Genomic DNA, 25,213 nt, shown 5'->3' on the forward strand with positions numbered 1-25,213 from the left:
CCTAATCCATTCAACAATATGGGAGTCCAAGCCCAATGACTGCAATTTATTGATAAGCCTTCTATGTGGGACAGTATCAAAAGCCTTACTAAAGTCTAGATAAGCGATGTCTACTGCACCTCCTCCATCTATTATTTTAGTCACCCAATCAAAAAAATCAATAAGATTAGTTTGACATGATCTCCCTGAAGTAAACCCATGCTGTTTCTCATCTTTCAATCCATGGGATTTTAGATGTTCCACAATTCTCTCCTTAACCGCCTCCGGACCGCCGAACGCAGGGACGCGTCCTGGAGGCGGTCGATTCATTCCTCCTGGACGCATATACGCGTCCTCTTGCGAGACGCGAGATTTCCTGTGAACGCGCGCACACAGGCGCGCGCGTTCAGAGGATCGGAAGGTAAGCGAGTGGATCTCCAGCCTGCCAGCAGCGATCGTTCGCTGGCAGGCTGGAGATGCGATTTTTTTAACCCCTAACAGGTATATTAGACGCTGTTTTGATAACAGCGTCTAATATACCTGCTACCTGGTCCTCTGGTGGTCCCTTTTGCTTGGATCGACCACCAGAGGACACAGGCAGCTCAGTAATAAGTGGCACCAAACACCACTACACTACACCCCCCCTGTCACTTATTAACCCCTTATTAACCCCTGATCACCCCATATAGACTCCCTGATCACCCCCCTGTCATTGATCACCCCCCTGTCATTGATCACCCCCTTGTAAGGCTCCATTCAGACGTCCGTATGTTTTTTACGGATCCACTGATACATGGATCGGATCCGCAAAACACATACGGACTTCTGAAGAGAGCCTTACAGGGGGGTGATCAATGACGGGGGTGATCACCCCATATAGACTTCCTGATCACCCCCCTGTCATTGATCTCCCCCCTGTAAGGCTCCATTCAGACGTCCGTATGTTTTTTACAGATCCACGGATACATGGATCGGCAAAACACATACAGACGTCTGACTAGAGCCTTACAGGGGGGTGATCAATGACAGGGGGGTGATCACCCCATATAGACTCCCTGATCACCCCCCTGTTATTGATCACCCCCCTGTAAGGCTCCATTCAGACGTCCGTATGTTTTTTACGGATCCACGGATACATGGATCGGATCCGCAAAACACGTACGGACATCTGAATGGAGCATTACAGGGGGGTGATCAATGACAGGGGGGTGATCACCCCATATAGACTCCCTGATCACCCCCCTGTAAGGCTCCATTCAGACGTCCGTATGTTTTTTACGGATCCACGGATACATGGATCGATCCGTAAAACACATACAGACGTCTGACTAGAGCCTTACAGGGGGGTGATCACCCCCTGTCATTGATCACCCCCCTGTAAGGCTCCATTCAGACGTCCGTATGTGTTTTGCGGATCTGATCCATGTATCCGTGGATCCGTAAAAAACATACGGACGTCTGAATGGAGCCTTACAGGGGGGTGATCAATGACAGGGGGGTGATCACCCCATATAGACTCCCTGATCACCCCCCTGTCATTGATCACCCCCCTGTAAGGCTAGTTTCACACTTGCGGCAGGACGGATCCGACATGCTGTTCACCATGTCGGATCCGTCCTGTGGCTATTTCGCCGTGCCCCCGGGCCGCCGCTCCGTCCCCATTGAGTATAATGGGGACGGGGCGGAGCACCGGGGAAAGCCGCCGGACTAAAAAACCTGACATGCAGTAATTTTAGTCCGGCGGCCTTTCGCCGTGCACCGCTGGAGCTCCGCCCCGTCCCCATTATAGTCAATGGGGACGGAGTGGCGGCCCGGAGGCACGGCGAAATAGCCGCAGGACGGATCCGACATGGGGAACAGCATGTCGGTTCCGTCCTGCCGCAAGTGTGAAAGTACCCTAAGGCTCCATTCAGACATTTTTTTTGGCCCAAGTTAGCGGAAATTTTTATTTTTATTTTTTTCTTACAAAGTCTCATATTCCACTAACTTGTGTCAAAAAATAAAATCTCACATGAACTCACCATACCCCTCATGGAATCCAAATGCGTAAATTTTTTTAGACATTTATATTCCAGACTTCTTCTCACGCTTTAGGGCCCCTAAAATGCCAGGGCAGTATAAATACCCCACATGTGACCCCATTTCGGAAAGTAGACACCCCAAGGTATTCGCTGAGGGGCATATTGAGTCCATGAAAGATTGAAATTTTTGTCCCAAGTTAGCGGAAAGAGAGACTGAGAAAAAAAAATTAAAAAAAATGAGTTTCCGCTAACTTGTGGCAAAAAGAAAAAATTTCTATGAACTCGCCATGCCCCTCATTGAATACCTTGGGGTGTCTTCTTTCCAAAATGGGGTCACATGTGGGGTATTTATACTGCCCTGGCATTTTAGGGGCCCTAAAGCGTGAGAAGAAGTCTGGGATCCAAATGTCTAAAAATGCCCTCCTAAAAGGAATGTGGGTCCCTTTGCGCATCTAGGCTGCAAAAAAGTGTCACACATCTGGTATCGCCGTACTCAGGAGAAGTTGGGCAATGTGTTTTGGGGTGTCTTTTTACATATGCCCATGCTGGGTGAGAGAAATATCTCTCTAAAATGACAACTTTGTATAAAAAAATGGGAAAAGTTGACTTTTAGAGAGATATTTCTCTCACCCAGCATGGGTATATGTAACAATACACCCCAAAACACATTGCCCTACTTCTTCTGAGTACGGCGCTACCACATGTGTGACACTTTTTTGCAGCCTAGGTGCCCAAATTCTAAAGAGCACCTTTAGGATTTCACAGGGCATTTTTTAGGCATTTGGATTCCAGACTTCTTCTCACGCTTTAGGTCCCCTAAAATGCCAGGGCAGTATAACTACCCCACAAGTGACCCCATTTTGGAAAGAAGACACCCCAAGGTATTCCGTGAGGGGCATGGCGAGGTCCTAGAATTTTTTATTAGCGGAAAATGATGATTTTTTCTTTTTTTTCTTACAAAGTCTCATATTCCACTAACTTGTGACAAAAAATAAAAACTTCCATGAACTCACTATGCCCATCACGAAATACCTTGGGGTGTTTTCTTTCCAAAATGGGGTCACTTGTGGGGCAGTTATACTGCCCTGGCATTTTAGGGGCCCAAATGCGTGCGAAGTACTTTGAAATCAAAATCTGTAAAAAATGGCCGGTGAAATCCGAAAGGTGCTCTTTGGAATGTGGGCCTCTTTGCCCACCTAGGCTGCAAAAAAGTGTCACACAATATGGTATTGCCGTACTCAGGAGAAGTTGGGGAATGTGTTTTGGGCTGTCATTTTACATATACCCATGCTGGGTGAGAGAAATATCTTGGCAAAAGACAACTTTTCCCATTTTTTTATACAAAGTTGTCTTTTGCCAAGATATTTCTCTCACCCAGCATGGGTATATGTATAATGGACACCCCAAAACACATTCCCCAACTTCTCCTGAGTACGGCAATACCAGATGGTGACACTTTTTGCAGCCTAGGTGGGCAAAGGGGCCCACATTCCAAAGAGCACCTTTCGGATTTCACCGGCCATTTTTTACAGATTTTGATTTCAAACTACTTACCACACATTTGGCCCCCTAAAATGCCAGAGCAGTATAACTACCCCACAAGTGACCCCATTTTGGAAAGAAGACACCCCAAGGTATTTCGTGATGGGCATAGTGAGTTCATGGAAGTTTTTATTTTTTGTCACAAGTTAGTGGAATATGAGACTTTGTAAGAAAAAAAAAAAGAAAAAATCATCATTTTCCGCTAACTTGTGACAAAAAATAAAAAGTTCTATGAACTCACTATGCCCATCAGCGAATACCTTAGGGTGTCTACTTTCCGAAATGGGGTCATTTGTGGGCTGTTTGTACTGTCTGGGCATTGTAGAACCTCAGGAAACATGACAGGTGCTCAGAAAGTCAGAGCTGCTTCAAAAAGCGGAAATTCACATTTTTGTACCATAGTTTGTAAACGTTATAACTTTTACCCAAACCATTTTTTTTTTTACCCAAACATTTTTTTTTATCAAAGACATGTAGAACAATACATTTAGAGAAAAATTTATATATGGATGTCGTTTTTTTGCAAAATTTTACAACTGAAAGTGAAAAATTTCATTTTCTTGCAAAAAAATCGTTACATTTCGATTAATAACAAAAAAAAGTAAAAATGTCAGCAGCAATGAAATACCACCAAATGAAAGCTCTATTAGTGAGAAGAAAAGGAGGTAAAATTAATTTGGGTGGTAAGTTGCATGACCGAGCAATAAATGGTGAAAGTAGTGTAGTGCAGAAGTGTAAAAAGTGGTCTGGTCATTAAGGGTGTTTAAGCTAGGGGGGCTGAGGTGGTTAAGTATGGTTTCCATTAATTTCCCCACTATTGATGTCAGGCTTACTGGCCTATAGTTGCCCGATTCCTCCCTACTACCTTTCTTGTGGCTCCGTTTGGCTCAGTTTCATCAGACGGACACCAAAACGCTGCAAGCAATGTTTTGGTGTCTGTCTCCAAAGCGCAATGGAGACTGAATGGATGTATTCTGAGCGGATCCTTTTCCATTCAGAATGCATTAGAATGCAAACTGATCTGTTTTGGACCGCTTGTGAGAGCCCTTAACAGATCTCACAAACTGAAAGCCAAAACGCGAGTGTGAAAGTAGACTTAAAAGAAAAGTAGACAGAAATATTTACAGACAACTGAGATCATGTGATATTCTTGGCAGAGCAATTTATTATAATTAAGGGCTCTTTCACACCTGCGTTGTTGTGTTCCGGCATAGAGTTCCGTCGTCGGGGCTCTATGCCGGAAGAATCCTGATCAGGATTATCCTAATGCATTCTGAATGGAGAGAAATCCGTTCAGGATGCATCAGGATGTCTTCAGTTCCGGAACGGAACGTTTTTTGGCCGGAGAAAATACCGCAGCATGCTGCGCTTTTTGCTCCGGCCAAAAATCCGGAACACTTTGCCGCAAGGCCGGATCCGGAATTAATGCCCATTGAAAGGCATTGATCCGGATCCGGCCTTAAGCTAAACGTCGTTTCGGTGCATTGCCGGAGCCGACATTTAGCTTTTTCAGAGTGGTTACCATGGCTGCCGGGGACGCTAAAGTCCTGGCAGCCATGGTAAAGTGTAGTGGGGAGCGGGGAACAGTGTACTTACCGTCCGTGCGGCTCCCCGGGGCGCTCCAGAGTGACGTCAGGGCGCCCCAAGCTCATGGATCATGTGATCACATGGATCACGTCATCCATGCGCATGGGGCGCTCTGACGTCATTCTGGAGCGCCCGGGGAGCCGCACGGACTGTAAGTATACCGCTCCCCACTACTACTATGGCAACCATGACTTTAATAGCGTCCTGGGTGCCATAGTAACACTGAACGCATTTGGAAGACGGTTCCGTCTTCAAATGCTTTCAGTACACTTGCGTTTTTCCGGATCCGGAGTGTAATTCCGGCAAGTGGAGTACACGCCGGATCCGGACAACGCAAGTGTGAAAGAGGCCTAAGCAGGTTATTTATGCAAGCTACAGTCTTAGGGTACTTTCACACTTGCGTATTGAGTTCCATCCTAGAGGCTCAATACCGGAAAAAAACTGATCAGTTTTATCCTAATGTATTCTGAATGGAAAGAAATCCATTCAGGATGCATCAGGATGTCTTCAGTTCAGTCCTTTTACGGTATTTGGACGGAGAAAAAAACGCAGCATGCTGCGTTTTTCTCTTCGGACGAAATTCCTGAACACTTGCCGGAATTGTTTTCCACTGGAATGTATTAGTGCCGGATCCGGCATTAAAATTGCCGCATTGATGGATCCGGTCTTCCGGTCTGCACATGCGCAGACCTTTAAAAATGTAAAAAATAAATACCGGATCCATTTTTCCGGATGACACCAGAGAGACAGATCCGCATCCGTCTACAAATAATATCCGTTTGCATACAGATTGCCGGATCAGAACTGCCTGCCGGAATCCAGCAACGCAAGTGTGAATGTACCCTTACACGGTAAGGTGTGTTTACAATGTGGCAGAAGTGTGCCCCCTTGTGGTCGAAGATGCTATTGTCTTCAATAGGAAAACTTATTGGGGGAGCAAAAAAAAAAGCTGAATGCTGAAAAATTGCATTATGGATGGGCTTATCCTTTTATATAGCTAGCAAACTATGATATCAGAACATATCAAGTAAGTCCAAGTCCAAGTTTCTCGTTCACGACATCACTGCAAACAAAAGTAACGGTGACTGGCTATCAAAGGCAGGACACGTAATGGGTGCCGTCACACCAATTTTCCATCTGCTAAGCACCTAGAAATGGTCTGGGCAGAGAGAGGGGTGTAATAAAGGTGCCACCTGTATCTGGATGGGAGCTGCTCAAATGATCCTCCCTACTGGTGATCTGTCTGGGCCATCCAGAGCAACGTCACCATGTGTGCCTGCCCTCATATAACCACTGCTTCCAACACCTCCTAAGAGGTCAGAACAGGGTAAATGGCAGGAAATTCGTTGAAACAACCATCCTCCACACCTGTAATCATTTAAATGTCTGCCTGAGACATAACTGAACGACTAGTTTTGCAGTAATCTGACATTTCTATCTGGGTGTGTTATTTTTTATTTTTTTGGCACTGAATGTATATCTTGACGATAATATAGAGTTGTGGTGCAGGGAACATCAATACATATCTCATTTCATGCAGAACATCACAATATATACCCAAGTTGCAGATCTTCTTTATAAAGAGGTTCTGCAGCAGCAGAAGTGTGTATTATAGGGAATGAATATCCTCTCGACTGTGGCAAAGTGCTTTACTGTGCCATAAAAACACCTCAGTAACTTACATGACAGTACAGAATAACTTACTTGACTTTTAATGATACTCCCTGTGGCACGCCGACACTCACTGTGGCCCCTAAAACGCTGTGCCTAGAGATCTTCCTCTCTGCGCCATACTCCACCACTGTCCCGAACAAGCCTGCCCTGAAACACAGGAGACATGGTAACTGGTTCCATTGTTACTAGCATTATCCTGAGACTGCCATGACACCCCAGTGCAATAGTCTTCAGGGCAGAGTTCTGCAAAATGTGGACCCTCCAGCTGACTACAACTCCCAGATTGTGCTGTCAGTGCCAGCTTAGTTCATATGTAGTAATTTATATAATAAAATATATAATAAATATAGTGACTCACCCTCTCCTTAAACTATGGTAGAGGTGCTCTGTTTTTTGGTGACTCAACCCGTCACTGGAAAAGCAATATAAATGTTTTTGAAAAGTAAAAACAGGCACTCACCATCTATATAGTAAGTTTAAAATTAAAATACATTTATTTAAAACATGTTTAAAAAAATATAAGGTTTAAAGCAAACCTGTTCGATTAGGCAATAGAAGCAATTCAAAATGACCCCCTAAAAAATATAATAAATACAATTAATTCTATGGTAATACTTCTGATATAGTCACGGGCTGTAACAGATTTACGTTAGTATTAGCTTAGTATATACTCTACATTCAATAAACAGTGACTAATGCCCCTATGAATAAAAAAAATGAAAATAAATGAATAGTAATAACACACTTCGTAGGTAATGAGAATGAATTTTACAGGTGTTCAAACAGTCTTGATAAAAAACATAAGTGACATTGAATATTCAAAGTTTCAAAAAGGTGGTTATAGCAGAAATCCTTATCCTTTTGTGTTTGATCAATTTGAGATAGGTGAATACATCTCTTCTTTTAAGCTGAGTACATAGAGAAAATATGTATGTATCAAGGGGAGAAAAACAGAGCTGGATCGCACATCCACAATGCTATGCTTAGATCTAATTAAATTTGCTTCTCGGCGCAATATAAAAGTGTACAGCCCCCTATACTACATGCTGTACCAGAGGCATTAGTGTACATTTTGATTAAAAGGCATAAGCCCACTCACCACGCCAAGGTCGCCTCTTACGCTGTGTTCAGACCTGAGCGTACGGGATGGAGCGCTCTGTATGCGCGTTTACAGACGCGGCTCCGGAACAAGCGAACACCCATTGTCGCGCGTTCCCGCTGAAGTCTATGTACGGGAACGCGTGACAAGACGCCCCAAAGAAGCTCCTGTACTTCTTGGGGCGTCTGGCGTTTTACAGCGCGATCGTACGCGCTGTAAAACGCTCAGGAGAGAACCATGCCCATAGGGAAGCATTGGTTCTTGCCTGTTGAGCGTTTTACAGCGCGTAGGAACGCGCTGTAAAACGCTCAAGTCTGAACCCAGCCTTAGAGTGGGACCTACTCTGACAAAAAAAAGGCGCAGCACAGTGCGGTGACATAGCGGCACTGCCCTAGTAGGCGGCAGGACTCAGGAGTCAAACAGCAACCAGCTGTCTGACAATGCCACCCATGGCCCTGGGTCCCATCAACCCACCAGTACAGCGCCACATGCAGTACTGCACCATGTGAACAGTTGTCTAACACAACATGTCCATTGCTATCAGGAACTGCAGGTCAGTTACCACTTATATGCAGACTTCTGTGAATAAAACCACCTGTGCAGAATGGGAGGAGTGCTGATACCAGTAATAAAGAAGAAAGATTAAACATGTATGTATCAAGGGGAGAAAAACAGAACTGGATCGCACATACCCAATGCTATGCTTAGATCTAATTAAACTCGCTTCTCAGCGCAATATAATGGTGTACAGCCCCCTATACTACATGCTGTACCAGAGGCATTATTACCTTTTGATCAAAATGTACACTAATACCTCTTGTACAGCATGTAGTATAGGGCCTGTACACTTTAATATTGCGCTGAAAAGAGAGTTCAATTAAATCTAAGTGGAGCATTGTGGATGTGCGATCCAGTTTTGTTTTTTTCCCCTTGATATAGAGAAAATATGGTTCTTTATAATTGATGCACAGAGGTTCAGAAACTGTGATGTGATGAAAACTATTTATAAATAAAGGTTCCAAAGAATAATCCAATTCTCTGTTTACTAAGGATGGATTAACTAATACACTAATTGTTACAACCCGTGACTATATCAGAAGTATACCATAGAATATAATTGTATTTATAATTTTTTAGGGGGTCATTCTGAATTGCTTCTATTTGCCTAATCGAACGGGGTTGCTTTAAACCTTAGATTTTTTAAACATGTTTTAAATAAATGTGTTTTAATTTTGAACTTACTATATAGATGGTGAGTGCCATGTTCATATGTGTCTGCATTGCTGAGAAAAATGATGTTTAACATATGCTAATAAGCCTCTAGGAGCAACGGGGGAGTTGCCGCGCTCACCACTTTGACAGGGCCAGGCAGTGATAACATCATCATCACTTGGCCCTGTCAATCAAAGTGAAGAGGGCGCGGCAGTTGCAGAGAGAGCTGAGCCTCTGGGTGTAATGGCAACGCCCCTGTTGCTCCTAGAGGCTCATTTGCATATATTAAAACATAATTTTTCTCAGCAATGAGGGCACATATGAACATGGGACCAACACAAGTGCCTTCAGCTGCCAAGAGCACATGTAACAGGTCAGCCAGTGTCATAGGTACAAATCTGCTGACAGCTGCCCTTTAACAAGTTAGTGGCAGTGCACAGGAATGCTCCAGAGGGAGCAGACATGCATTACTAATACAGCCATCTGCTTCTGAGGAATGAAAAAAAACTCCATCAGTTAAGCGGTTTTGCCTTTTAGTATAAACAATCCATAGTAAATGCCCCCACTCCCCTGTTAGGATTTGGAGTAATCAATAAGTGCAGTCTCTGGAGTGGCAAGCTCTTGACTTCACTCCTCATGCCACTGACATTGAAAGGATTAAACAACACATGAATCAATTGGTGTGGAGAAAAATAATCACAATTTTATTACCGGAGCACCACAGGGTTAATCCTAATTGGATTGCAATAGGCTCATAATTCACTGTCAGTGCATCGACTGATACGTGGTTCCAGAATAGATACAGCAAGGAAAAGAACAGAGCTATTCTCATTTTTACAGGGCTGACACCGGGTGATGAAATGAGTGCATTGATAGCAAGGACTAATCCCTGGGCGTCACGGCTCTGAGGCTTCTACAATAACCACAGCTGCAGCCTCATACATCTCAATAGAAATCAGAGAGCCAACATAAAAGGTGCAGCTGGCAAGGCTTTTGTTTTTATGGAAAATGTCAAAACTGCAAACATGTTTTAATCTATGGCTAAAGAGGACAACCCTTCTCCTTATATCCTAGCGAGACATACAGCCAATAGAGGAAGGTCCTAATGCGACTCCCACCTATCTGCACGGGCTAAGAGTCCTTGGAAAGAGCAGCTTAAGTGTCGTTGGCACTGGATGGACATTCAAAAATGTTGTGCCAAGTGGTTTCTTGGCAATTAAAGTTGATGGCAGTGGTGGGGATGGTACATGTGTTTTCCTGCAAGATGCATAGGGAATATGCTTAGAGAGGTTGCACGGTGGGATTAATTTTTTATTTTTGTATAAGAGGCAGAATGAATTTAAACAAAATTGCTTTAATGACTCCCTCTGCTTCCTGGTCTCAGCTCAACAGACATGAAATGCCAATAGATGGTTGCTCAGCAGATCAGTGACTTGCTCAGTCAGTCATTGGCTGAGCAGGCATCTCCAGGATGGCATTTCTTCCATGTCGAGCTGGGATCAGGAAGTGTAGACCAGCTGGGACCTGGTAAGCCTTGTAATGGCTGTGACAGGGATCGGCGAGGTGAGTAATATTCTTCAAAGAGTACCGGTCAGTACCTGTTTTAACACATACATGTATTCCCCATGAAATAACAATCCTGGAGCATATTTTCTTATAACAATGTGTTGTGTTGCTCCTCTGTCCTTCCTTCTGGATACAGATGAGTAAATTGATTCTAAACTAATTGGATGTTATACATTTCACAAAAAACTTGTCACCAAACAAATCCAAACTTTTTGCATTTCTGATGAATCGAGTAAAAACAGAGCCCAGCTTAATTTTAAAGTGAATATTGGCGGGGAAAACCTTGATGGAGGACAAAGATGGAGGATCACATGACACTGTGAGAATGTGGGGGGGAAGAGCTTGCCCTAACTGGCTCAGAGGTTGAAAGACAGACTGATCAGCCAATCAGAGGCAGTTGGCAAGAAGGTCCTCATGCTTAAAAGAAAAAAAATGCCATTCTGTTCCCAGCTAGGCTTGTGAAAGAATGGCAGTGTCTGACAAAAAGCTAATTCAGACACAAGTAGCAACCCTACTTGTGTCTGGGAACTTTCGATACCCAATCAATACTTTTAGCCCGGTATCGATACGATAGATCTCTATTAGGGTGAATAGACAAGGGATTAAAAGATCCTAGGTTCTAGCCCCTAAGGGGGGAAATCGTTATTAAATAAACTGTAAAAAAAAATAAAAAAATTAAACAAATAAAACACACCAAAATATTAAGTATAAATCACCCCCTTTCCCAATTTTACATATAAAATATATAAACAATAAATAAAATATTACATATTGCCATGTCCGAAAAGTCCAAACTCTTAAAATATTAAAAAATATTTCCTATGTGGTGAACGCCGTGAAAGAAAAAAAAAAAATTACGAAAAACTGCGTGATTCGCCATTTTTTTTGTCACCTTGTCCCCCCAAAAATAGGATAGGACTGTTCGATTATTTTTTTTCGCATGGTATCTAGTATCGCAATACTTTTTTATGGTATCGAAACAGATTTAAAATTTTGGTATCGAAACAACCCTAGCCACAAGCCACTAATCTAGCATGATAGGGACACGATAAGCAGTATGAAGTATATATCTGGGAATATTTTAGGAACTTTGATCATGGAAAGCATATAGAGGGAGTGAGGTACTGGTCACTCAAAGTTCTGGATATTCATGCAGCTTGTTGTCAAGTAGTTCTTTCTACATTACAAAATCTCAAAAGAAAAAGAAACTCAAGTTTCTACAGTTCATAGGCTTATTGCCAGACCACAATAACATACATTCTGCTGCAAATGCTGAGCAATTATGCAATAGTAGCAGTAGAATCACCAGCCATCTGTCCAGAAGTAGTAGGCCACAGTTCTCCCTGGCTTATGATAGGTACCACACAGTGCAGTTTCTAGGTAAAATTTATCTAAGTGCGAGTGTAAAAAAAAACTCCCCCCCCCTCCCCCATCAAAACTGCTCGATGAAATCATATCAGAAGAGTACTTGCAACCGTCTCGCCATATATATATTTTTTTATTATGCTTAACACAAGATTTATTGAGAGCAAAAGAAAATCATAAATTACTGCTTAATTTAGAGAGCTGTGGGGACTGGGTATTGCAGATGTGCTAGCGGCCATCTAGCAGCCCATGTCCCCAGCTCTATGCACAAAATCCTGGTGACAGGTTCCCTTTAAACTGCTAAAAGTCGCAGGCAGAGTGGTACAGGAGAACTGCAGTATAAAGGAAGGCAATACCCTTAGAAGAGTAGTCATGAAATACAATCATCAATAATGTGCAAAACCAAAACACTGGCATGTTAGCATTTAATAACTAAAACCCAATCACAGCAGGTCTCAACTAGCACACGCAAGTAAATGTACAAAAACCAAATAACATATAAAACCAGATTTAAAGCAGAGATGGCAAGGGCGGATTACTATATACTGTACATAAAATGTATGGAGGTTACACCATGCCGGACAATATAACCTCTGTGCCATGCTGTACAATAAACAGTATAACCCCTACACAGTGTAGAGGTATACTGTATATTGTGTGGCACAGTGTAGGCTATATGTGTATAACATAAACATACTCCACATGAAAACTTACAATTACTTGGCTTGGCCCTTGGGGATCTCGGACACCACTTCAACACTTTGGCCAAGGGCTCGGTGGAGCTGATGTTGTGCTTTATCCTAATGAGAAAGATTTCATAATAAGGATTTGGAGAAAGGGCAGAGGGATAGCAGAGCAGGGAGAGGCTGGTGCTGCTACTAGGGGGTCATACCATGGGGGGAGTAATAAAGCCAACCATAATGCCCCCCCAGTAGAAATAATTCTCCTTATATTGTGACAGTGCAAAACATACCCCCTTGTAATGCCCCCAGTTGAGCTAATGTTCCCACAATGGGCCAATATAAAATACCCCTTCTCAGTGCCCTCGTAGATGACCCCATAGTGCTCCTCTCCCCCTTCCCCATAGTACCCACCATAATGTGTTTCAGTATAAAATGCCCCTATACAGAGCCCCCCATATAAAATACCCCTTCTTTTTAGCCTCAGTAGATGCCCCTATAGTGCCACCCAATAATGTGCCAGTAATAAGTGCCCCAATAGATGGCCCCCAATCATGTGCCCCCATAGATGCCCCCTAATCATGTGCCAGTAAGATGTGCCCCCATAGATGCCCCCAATCATGTGCCAGTAATAAGAGCCCCCCCCACCATCATGTGCCAGTAGCCAGAGTGCCCCCCCTATCATGTGCCAGTCACCCCCCCTATCATGTGCCAGTAGCCCCCTATCATGTGACAGTAGCCCCCCTTATGTGCCAGTAGCCCCCCTTATGTGCCAGTAGCCTTTTATCATGTGCCAGTAGCCCCCCTTATGTGCCAGTAGCCCCCCTATCAAGTGCCAGTAGCCCCCTATCAAGTGCCAGTAGCCCCCCTACCATGTGCCAGTAGCCCCCTATCATGTGAGTAGCTATCAGTGCCAGTAGCCCCCCTATCATGTGCCAGTAGCCTATTGTGCCAGTAGCCTATTGCCAGTAGCTATCATGTGCCAGTAGCCCCCCTATCATGTGCCAGTAGCCCCCCTATCATGTGCCAGTAGCCCCCCTTATGTCTGTGCCAGTAGCCATGTCTGTGCCAGTAGTATCTTATGTGCCAGTAGCCCCCTTATGTGAGCCAGTAGCCCCCTCATGTCTGTGCCAGTAATTTGTACATATATATAAAAAACACAAAAAAAAAAAACAAAAACTTATACTTACCTCATCCAGAGATGCGATGCAGCCTCTTCCAGCCTGTGTCCCTCGCTGGCTCAGGCGGTGCGATGACTGTGCCTGCCGGCGCCCCCTTCTGACAGCGCCTCCTCCTCTCAGTCACAGCAGGATGATGTTGAGGTCACCTCTGAGTCTGACACCATGCCATGGAGCTAGGAGTTACAGAATACCTTCTACTTCTCCTCCTTGCATCTCAAGAAAAGCCTTTCACTTGCATCCTCTCTGTCATTACTGACCCCTTTCAGTGGGACACCTTCTATTTTCAAAACTCCACCACGCGCTATGGAAGATACACAAGAGTATCTCCCTTTTGAAGACTTGTTTGAGAACAGTCAGCATTTGGATTGCCATGAGGAGATTTATGGGGACCCCATGCATAGCTGTGTTGGTGGTGGTAAAAGTGGCACTTGTAGCCACTATGGTGGCAGTAGTAGTTACACTGGCACTCGGAGCAGATTGGGCTGCTGAAGAGTAGGTGACAGCAGAGAGAGAGAGTGGTGGCCGTGGCGGCAACAAAGGGCAGAGAGAACGTGTTGTCAGAAACTCCCCAAAAAATTGCCACGGCTAAAACAAACTGTTGTGCCTTTTCATAGGTGTATAATATTATATCATATATCCTAATTATAGAGTATTTGATATATAATAGGCCATGTTGTGTTATATTCACCATTGTGTATGTATTTTAAAGTAGGCCGAAAGAGGTTAATGGAAAAGACACGGTTCATATAATTTCTTCTCTGTAAATCTACCAGTCTGAAAATAGTCATTCTTGTCTCCTTATAGATTTATGACTGAGATATGGATATTTTCTAGCCGCATCTGGTACTAATTATCCCCATGGTTTAATGCCTATCGATGAAGCAGAAAATCTGTGATGTATATGTATTGTAGGAGAGTCCCCGGAATAATAATGGACGGACGATACGTGCCACCAGAGGTCCTGGCCTCGGTGGAGTAAGAACCGGATCATTGCGGTTACAGCGGCGAATGCTGCTGGCGCAGCGTGTCCGGGCCGGTTTTTACTGGGAACAGGTAAAGAGTTGGGGGGGGTGCCTGTTCCCCACGGCCAGCCCAGGTTTTTGGTGGAGCTGGGCCTTTAAAGAACCCAGCCTGCTGATGATGGGGGTGGGGTGTGTCTTGCTGTGCTGGAGATTTCGACAGACAGAGTCAGTGCTGGAGGAGGAGAGTCTGGGCGCAGCACACATTGAAGGATAGTCCTGGGACCTGTCGTGCTACGAGCCGAAGTGGCTCTGGCCTGAGGGAGACAAAGGCAGGTAGCCTACAAGCCTGCAGAAACTGCTGTGGTCTGTCCAAAACAAGGTGACTCAAACCTGCTGTTTATTTTCTATGGAAGGACTTTTGTTTTATGCACTATGTGGATATGCACCTGTCTGGTCTGCACATTGCCTGTTATGCCTTTGGTGTAAATAAAGTCACGGTGAACCACAAAGACTGTCTGTGATTGCCTCAATACTGCCGCCGCTACCGTGGCCTACCACGAGCACATCCCCACAGTATAATAAACATCAAGTTTTAGTATAAGATAATCAATAGGACATATGTATTGTACTATATTATTGGATATTATGAAGGACAACAATGCATCTATTATCTTATATATTTCTCACTAGGAACGTATACACTCCTGAAGCATGATGAGAAGATTTTTAAGTGTAAATTTTATAGTAAGATAGTGTTATTTTAACTAACAATCAATCAACCGTTGGAGTAACAGAGGAGACACACGTCTGTGAGAGTACAAGGTCCATTATATTCTTATCGGTACATAAATTTGAGAGTAGCTTGGGAAATGTCTCAAATGGTACCCAAACGTCTGTGTTTTAATTGGTCCATGTGTCAAAGGTAATCCCTTATCTTGGATTTAGGATTCCATATATTATGTGTATAGAATGTAAGAGAAATCAGAAATGGACAGTTAACCCTTAAAGGGTTTCTATCACTTCGTTTCACATAATTAGCTGTCAGACACTAGCGAGTGTCTGCTCTGCCAAACCATCCTAATATAATAGCTTTTGGGGCAGCCGTTTTGCTAAAAAAAAGAACTTTTATTAATATGCTAATGAGCCTCTAGGTGCTATGGGGGCGTCATTAGCACCTAGAGGCTCCGTCTACCTTCACAAACTGCCGCCGCCCAGTGCGTCCCTCCAGCCCGCCCATCTCCTCCGGAATGCGATCCTCCCTGTGAGCGTATGTATTCGGCGCATGCGCAGTGAATGTCTGACCGCTTCCCTGCTCAGACATTCACTGCGCATGCGCCGAATACATACGCTCACAGGGAGGATCGCATTCCGGAGGAGATGGGCGGGCTGGAGGGACGCGCTGGGCGGCGGCAGTTTGTGAAGGTAGACGGAGCCTCTAGTTACTAATGAAGCACAGATAACAGCCCCATTCACTTGATAACCCCTTTAACTCCCACCTGGCCAAGTTGCTGACGGTGCAGTCGTTGCCGTATAACTTAGTGGATTCTGCTGCCTCGCTAGAAGATAGCTGCCATTATTTCTAAAAACAAACAAACCCATCCCTTGTATTGCCACTTGGTGGAGAACGTGAGCCGCTCCTCGCAATACTCACTGTTTGGCAAGGTACACGACATGCCACCATGGACACTGGGAATAGCTGTTAAGGGTAGGGGCAGTACATATCTTTCATGGCCCACTGGGTCAATGTTTTTCATGTAAGTGACAAGGTAGCACCGCAGCAACAATGTCAGGTCCTATTTACAATTCCACATTTTTGTTAGTTTTCTTCCCACACCAAGTGTTTATTCTCCTCCTCCGTGGTCGCTCTGCATTTGGGGGAAATAATACATATGCTCCCTGCATGGCACAGGTCATAAATCTTTTCGTGCAATGCTTTTTGTAACAGTACAGTGGCTTGCAGAGTGTGCTGGCCATGTCCAGGAGACTGTCCTCGCATTTCAGACATTCTTATGTGGCAAAGAATGATATTTTTTTTTCATGCACCAGACCTCCTCAGCAGGGAGCATGTGTTGTTTTGTGGTCAGGCAGTAGCAGCTCACTAGAGATGCCTGTTGCTTACTGTGGCCCTTCAAAGAGGCCACTAGATTTGTCAGTAGGGACAACTTCGACATAACTGATGTCATCCCATATTTATCGCATAAGCTAATGCTGAAGCAACAAGGGACGTGGAAGAAGAGCAGCTAATGCATCTTGCTGGCCAACCTGTAGCTATTGGGGACCCACATGAATAAAGTCACATGGAGGAGGAAGTGGAGGATAAGAAGCTGCCACTGGAGAAGGAGAAGCAGGAGTAGTTGCCTGTGCAGGAGGATGAGGGTAGTGGTGATGATGATGATGATGATGACGACGACACTGGTCATGATGACCAATCATATCAGCAGAAGGCGTAGTTGGAAAGACCTGGGTACTCGGGTACGCTGACATGAATTCCAAGCTGTAGGCTTGCTTACATACTGACAGGCATTTCGTTCTGATGATTATTGGATAGCCATGGTTTTAGGCCCTCACTATCAAAGCAAAATAGGGAAATGTTTTCCCGTTGTCAAAAGGGAGGCCAAATTGCTTTATTACAAGAAAACTGTGTATGCAGCATGCTGCAGCTTCAGTCAAGCAGACACCTGCCGCCTGCGTGCCTGACCAGGAGGCCCCTCTCCACCCCTTGCCAAGTCACCCACCTCCCGCCATCTCCACTACCACAAGCAGCAGAAGCCACAGTAGCAGGCAGTTCAGTATCATCCACATGATGGAGAAATTTTGTTTGTGTGCTGTGCCATGCTGATGCAAACCAGCAAATGGAGATGTACCACTTGAACACCCAGGTTCAGTCCTATCTGGACTCTGGCCTTCTCCAATGCATACTGTGTTCCCTGACCACATAGACTTCTGGGCAGGCAGATTGGAACAGTGGCTGGAATCGGCCCAGTATGCGCTCTGTACTGTCTTGAACAGCCTCCATTTTCATCTCAGAGGGTTTTCAGCATATCACACCCAAATGGACAAAGTTGTTCTGTCAGAGACAAAACATTACTTTTGTCAAAATGAACGAGGCATGGATTTTCCGACACCTCCAGCTGAGACTGATGTATGGATCTGACATTGCTGACGGTGGCTATTTATTACCATCCCCATCATGCCACTGCTGCTGCCAGTCTGCCTACTATCATATTCCATATCATATGGTTGCTGCCGCCACTGATTGCACTCCCTGCTGCTAATCATCCAACTGCCACCTCCATTACCCTTACTGCCACTAACTTTACCGCTACACAGCTGCTACTACTACCCCAACAAAGTGGCACACACCTAAGGCTGAGTTCACACGAGTGTGTTCGGATAAGGTCCGGATGAGTTGCGGCAAACCCGCGCGAGTAGGTACCCAATTGCAGTCAGTTTTTACTGCGATTGGGTTCCGTTCAGTTTTTATGCACGCGCGTGATAAAAAACTGACTGTGGTACCCAGACCCGAACTTCTTCACTGAAGTTCAGCTTTGGGTTAGGTGGTGTGTAGATGTTATTATTTTCCCTTATAACATGGTTATAAGGGAAAATAATAGCATTCTTTAATACAGAATGCTTAGTAGGTGGTCAATTGAGGGTTAAAAAATAAAAAATAATTAACTCACCTTCTCCTCTTGATCGCGTAGCTGCCGGTCCCTTCTTACTTCTTTAATCATGAGCTGCCGGCTAAAGGACCCGTGGTGACGTCATATCACATGGTCCAATCACATGATCCATCACCACGTGGTGCGTGAAAATCACAGCTCATGTGCACAGCCCCATAGAAATGAATGGGTCCAGATTCAGTGCGGGTGCAATGTGTTCACCTCCCGCATTGCACCCGCGCGGAAATCTCGCCCGTGTGAACTCAGCCTAACGCCTTGTTTATTGCATGTTGTGCTGCTACTGCTGGTGCTACTATTGTAGCCTCTATTACCCCTACACAATTTATCCAGATGGTACTGTTGCTGCTTCAAAATAAAAGGGATAATTTTTCATCTTCCGAACAATCCAATGTTTCTAACAATTAACTGTGTGTGTAAAAACATGAATAGACATTCTGCCCCCATTAATGCATGATTTTTGGATGCTTATGCAGAACTAGCTACTGTTTCTTGTGACATTAACATGTGCAGGCTCGGACTGGCCCACCGGGGAGGCGGGGGATTCCTGGTGGGCCCCCAGTCTCCTGCGCCCGAGATAAGATGGAGGAGTAATTATTTCTCCTTTCTCAGGAGAGATAATTATTGTAACCACTAGGTGGCAGTATCACACAGTGATGCAGCCTCCTACTGGTGTACATTGTAAAGGAGGCCTAGCAGTATTTCTAGACTTCTTGGGCTGCTGGCTGTAAAGGAGGAGAGAAGGTGTCTGCCTCCCCCTGCCCTCCCTGCTGTCAGGAAACTGTGGCTGCTGGAGAGAAGGACTCCTCTGCGGTTCTGGGCTGATTTGTCAGGTGTGTGACAGTAATTAGCTGTAGGAGACTGTAAGGGGGGAAATAGGGGGATTTGTTTATAGCAGACACATATCTATGTATGTGTGCTGCTCTCTGCAGGGTTCAGAGTGGCATTGGGGGGGACTCTGCCCTAGGTCCCCCAATGCCTCTGCTTTAGGTGCATCCCCATAAGTGCCCCAGCTCCAGATGCCCCCACTATAAAATCACCCCTAATATTGAATCTTCTCCAGTTGCCCCCCTAATACTCCTGCAGCTGCTCCAGGATCCACACTATTACCCTGCCTCAGGTGACCCCCAATGTCTCGGCTTCAGTTATGTCCCTCCGTTTGTGCCCTTTGCTCACGTTGCTCCTCTAGCACCTTTGCTTGGGCTTTGTTAAAGGTTGTGATCTGCAAAGGGGGGTTGGACTTCTGCCCAAAGAATTCTGCACAGTGAATCACATTCTCCAGTATTGACACGTATAGTTTACATGGCGGCAGTGATGATATTCTGTATTTACAGGCATCACTGCTACAATGTAAAGAGATACTGGTGGTGGAGGATTTAAAGGGGTTGTCCAGGTTTTAAAGTTATCCTCTCCACACCATAGGGCATAACTATATGAATAGTGGGGTCCGATTCTGCAACCCCCACTGATCCCTGTTTCCCCTTTTTAAGGTGTGACAGGCTACACATACGCCCTGCTGCTCCATTCATTCTCTTTGGGACCACTGTAATTAGCCAGCGCTGTACTCCACCATCTCCGGCAACCCCATAGAGAGTGGAGCTACTCAGTCAAGAAGATGGATCAGTGGGGGCTCCAGCGTTCAGACCCCCACGGATCACTTAGTTATCCCCGATCCTGTGGATAGAGGATAACTAGAAAAGTGGACACAGGCCTTTAACCCCTCCCCGACTGCCCACTGTGTATATATGTCCTATCTGCACATGCCCCATGCAGCTAGCACGTATATACACGTGCATGCAGTGCTTTAATCTGGGATTAAAGCTCCTGCAATCTAGCAGGAGCAGGTCGGGTCCCGGGTGACAGACACAGCAGGGACCCCGAGGAGAAGACAGGAGTGGTTTATTACCGCTTCTGCTGTGCAATCAGGACAGCGCTGAACGAGCGCATGTTGCAGGGAGCAGGAAGCGGCAGAGTGATCACGTGACCACCGGGGGTGTCTGGAGCAGGGGCATGAGCAGAGCTGCAGGGTCTAAGGATTGCAGGGTGGTCTGTAACCATGGAAACGAGCAGTGTATAATGTGATGAAAAATGATGATTACACTCACCAGTAATCGGATTTTCCAGAGCCCACGACAGCACCGCAGAGAGGATCCGCCCCCAGGGACAGGAAAAATGCAGAATAAAAAGGTGGAGCCTCTCTCCCACCTCAGTGGTTTACAGAGCATGAGAGGGACTCCAACCTGGGTTAGTTTATACAATTCTTTTCTTTAAAAAAAAAAAATATATATATTATATATATATTTTTTTTTTTTTCTGGAAAATCCGATTACCGTGAGTGTAATCATCATTTTTCCCTTCCCCCACGACAGCACCACAGAGAGAGATAACAGAGAACCCCTTCCTTAAGGGTGGGAAACAACTTCCAGAACTTTCTTCCAAACAGAAGATCAGAGACAGGATTCAGTTGAAGCCGATAGTGACGGTAGAAGGGAGAAGACACATGGCAGCCCTACATATTTGCTCGATAGAGATATTTGCTCTCTCAGCCCAGGAGGTAGAGACTGCACAAGTAGAATGTGCCTTCAGAGAAAGAGGAGGAGAACTTCCAGAAAGGGAGTAGGCCAGAGAGATAATTGCCCTAAATCCACCTGGCTAGGGAACTTTTTGAGGCCCCCTTAACCTTATTTATGCCTAAAAAAAGAACAAACAGGGCAGAGGACCTTCTCCAATCCCTTGTAACCTCTAGTCTAGTTAATGCATAAGACTTCTTCTTACATCTAGGCAGTGAAAAACTCTTTTCCTCCTGGGTCTTGGGATTAGCAAAAAAGGACGGAAGAACTATCTCCTGTAGCCTGTTAAGATGGAATCTTTGGTAAGAAATTTGGGTCCGGTCTAAGAATAACCCTATCCTCAAGAATGGACATAAAGGGAGGATTAATAGAGATGGCCTGAATTTCACTAACCCTTCTTGCCGAGGTTAGTGCTACAAGCAGGGCAAGTTTGAAAGGTCAGAAACTTTACAGAACAGGTCAATAGCAAGGGTCAATAGCAAAATGTTTTCCCCCCCAGAGCAGAAAGGGCTGAGACCTGTACTTTAAGGGTGCTTTTAGCTAATCCCTTAGACAATCCCTTCTGGAGAAACTCCAGAATCTGTCGGACTAAAATATCACAGGGTAAAAGCGCCTGCCCCAATCCCTGTAAAGTCTAAAAACTTCTTCCAAACTCTCGTATAGATAGAAATTGTTACAGCTTTTCTGCTTCTTAGAAAATGTAGACACTTCGGAAAAACCTTTTCTAATTAGTAGTGACCGCTCAAATTCCAGGCCGAAAGGTGCAGACCCCTGACATTTGGATGACATACCGGTCCCTGCATCAGAAGGTCTGGGATCTCCTGAAGGATCCACGGATCTGAGACTGACATCAACCTCATGAGAGAAAACGATGCTCTCTTTGGCCAGAAGGGAGCTATCAAAACTATTCTTGCGCCCTCGTCCCTGATCTTTTTGAGGACTAGAGGAATGAGCTGAAACGGGGAAAGGCATAGCCCAGGCATGCTCAACCTGCGGCCCTCCAGCTGTTGCAAAACTACAACTCCCAGCATGCCCGAACAGCTTACAGCTATCAGCCTACAGCAGGGCATTGTGGGAGTTATAGTTTTAAAACAGCTGGAGGGCCGCAGGTTGAGCATGCCTGGCATAGTCTAAGGGAAGTTCAATTTCTGAAGAAAGGCATCCACCCAAATTCTTTTGGGTTGAGAGAATAAAATCTCTCTACCTTTCTGTTCTGTCTGGTGGCAAAAAGATCGATAGAGGGGATCCCCCAGAGAGAGACTATCTTTGAGAATACAGAAGGGTTCAGGGACCATTCTCCCTGTCTTAGCTGATGACAGCTCAGGAAATCCGCCTGAAAGTTCTCCTGGCCTCTTATGTAGAGAGCAGACAGATGACTCACCTTTCCTTCCAAAAATGGAATAACCGGCCTGCTTCCCTCATGAGGGAAACCGATCTTTTCCCCCCTTGATGGTTTATGTAAGCTACTGCAGACTGATTGTCCGACATTATTCTGACATGTTTTAGATAAATAAAGGGTAACGCTGTCTCCAAGGCCAGTCTTATGGCTAGCAGCTCTTTCCTGTTTGAGGAGAACATCTTCTGCATCGAATACCACCGACCCTGAATCATCTGGTCTAAAAAATAAACTCCCCATCCCCATGGGCTGGCATCTGTTGTTATCACTACAGGATAGGGGTAACCCCAAGGAATCCCCTGACTCAGGGGTGTGATGTCTTCCCACCAGAATAAATCTTCTAATGTTTTCTTGGAGATTATTATCTTCGAGTCCAAAGATCCCCCAGTTCTCCTCAATGATAGGAGTATTTCTTTCTGTAGCTGTCGAGTATGAAATTGGGCCCATTCCACTGCCGGAATACAGGTGGTTAGTGACCCCATAATTGACATAGCTTTTCTGACGGTCAATTTCTGGGCAGTCTGTAACATTTGCAGCTTTGTATGGACTCGCAAAATGTTCTCCTCGGTCAGAAAGATTCTTTTGCACTACCGAATCCAGGAGAAACCCTAGAAACACTTGAAGAGTTTCTGGCACCATTCTGGACTTTGAGATTGATATCCATCCTAAATCTTCCAGAATGTTCCTCACCCCCTGAACTGCCATCACACAATCCTGCTGAGAGACTGCTATGATTAGAAAATTCTCCAGATAGGGCAGGAATAGGATGTTCCCCTTTCTTATAAATGATGCTACTTCTGCCACAACCCTTGTAAATATTCTGGGGGCCATAAAGAGGCCAAACAGAAGAACCTGAAATTGGAACTGACGAATACTTGCTTCTACAGTCACTGCCACTCTGAGGAACTGTTGGTGTACAGGATGAAAAGGGATGTGATAATATGCGTCCTTTAAATCCAGGACCGCCATAAAACATTTGTGATACAGAAGATGAACTGCTGATTTTACTGTTTCCATCTTGAATTTCCTGAAGAGAAGGTATCTGTTTAGATGTTTCAGATTATTAATTGTGCAAAAGGAGTTGTCTGGTTTCTTTACTAGAAACAGCGGAGAGTAGAACCCCTTCCCCTGTTCTGTCACCAGGACTGGTATTAACACCCGCTTCTCTAACAGTTTTATCACTTCCGTCTCCATAACTAAACTCTGCGTCTTTGTGGCTACAAACCTTTGGGGAGGATTTGCACAAAATTCTAACTTTAAACCTTCTCTTATGATCTTCCTGACCCAATCTCCTGCCACCTTCTCCCACGCGGGAAGAAAAGATTTTAGCCTTCCTCCCACTGGAGTTCTGGCATCATTGCTGTGATGGCTTCTTAGGCTGGAAAGAGGAACTACCGAACAGGAAGCCCTTTCCCCCAGACCCCCTTGATCTAGGGTTCTGGCTTTTATTGATAATTTTCCCCCTATTCTGAAATCTAACTGATGAACGAAAGGGCCGTCTGGATCTAGAAAATGGAGTCGAGGAAGCACTAGGAGAAAACCTCTTTTTCTTATTTGCTGCCTTCTCTAAGAGGGAATCAAGTTCTGGACCAAAAAGAAATTGACCCCGACAAGGAATGCTGCACACTCTCTGTTTAGAGGACAAATCCCCATCTCTCCAATTCTTTAACCAAAGAGCTCGGCGGGCAGAATTAGACAAGGAGGAAGCCCGCGCGACCAGCTTAACCAAATTCACAGAGGCATCTGCAATGAAATCAGTGGCCCTCTGCAGAGTAAGTAAGGAGGCCAAAATCTGCTCCCTTGGACACTTTTCCCTAATCTGACATTCCAACCAGATACCCATGGATCTGGCCGTGACAGTGGCAGCAATACTTGGTCTAAACGTGGAGGCCGTAGCCTCCCAGGTGCTTTTTAGAGAAGAATCAATCTTCTTATCTAATGGGTCCCTCAGGAATCCCATATCCTCAAAGGGGAGAGAGGACTTTTTTGAGATCTTGGAAATGGCGACATCAATCTTTGGGGCTTTAGCCCAAGAAGAGGTTTCTGCCTCAAAGGGATATTTCCTTTTAAATCCTTTAGTAATAAAGGGTTTGTTATCACCTTTCTTTCATTGTCTGTCAATGAGGCCTAACACACTTTTGTGCAACAGAAAACATCTGTGTCTCTTCTCCTGAAGGCCCTCAAATACCGAATCAACTACAGATTTATTATCTTTCACATCTTCTAAGTCTAGGGTGGAACGTATAGCCTTTACCAATTTGTCAGTGTCTTCAATTGGAAACAACGGTCTACCCTCCATCTCCTCACCCGAGGAAGAGGAATTTTCTGAGTCATATGTTTCTACTACTTCTTCGCCATCAGTCGAAGAATTCACTTCTGACCCCCAGTCTTCTACTGATTTCTTTTGGTGTTTACATGCCCTTAGAGAAACTTTCACTTCCGATCTGATGAGTGATTTTATACTTTTAAAAAGACTAGGCGATTCTTCCGCCACAGTCTTCTCTATACACTGCTGACACAGCTTCTTTTCATAAGAGGAAGATGGGGAACATCTACAAAATGCACATTCTTTATTTTTTCTCTTAGCCAAAACTTTCTTCGGCCTTATCTAGAGAGAAGAAATAACCACCTTTAGTATCACTTAAATGCTTGGGCATTTACCCATTCCAAAGCCAACCAGTATCGGCGCTGGGATCTCT

General features: G+C 44.8%; 1 protein-coding gene across 1 annotated transcript in view; it reads right to left on the reverse strand.

Moving 5' to 3' along the window:
* The window catches only part of DNAJC11 (DnaJ heat shock protein family (Hsp40) member C11), a 196,479-nt gene that overhangs the window by 14,670 nt on the left and 156,596 nt on the right, over positions 1–25,213 (reverse strand). Inside the window, exon 10 of the mRNA XM_040429902.1 lies at positions 6,834–6,950. Within this exon, the coding sequence (XP_040285836.1) occupies positions 6,834–6,950 (117 nt within the window). The remainder of the gene's footprint in view (positions 1–6,833; positions 6,951–25,213) is intronic.

This window comes from Bufo bufo, chromosome 1 (genome assembly GCF_905171765.1).
Source record: "Bufo bufo chromosome 1, aBufBuf1.1, whole genome shotgun sequence".
Classification (NCBI taxonomy): Eukaryota; Metazoa; Chordata; class Amphibia; order Anura; family Bufonidae; genus Bufo; species Bufo bufo.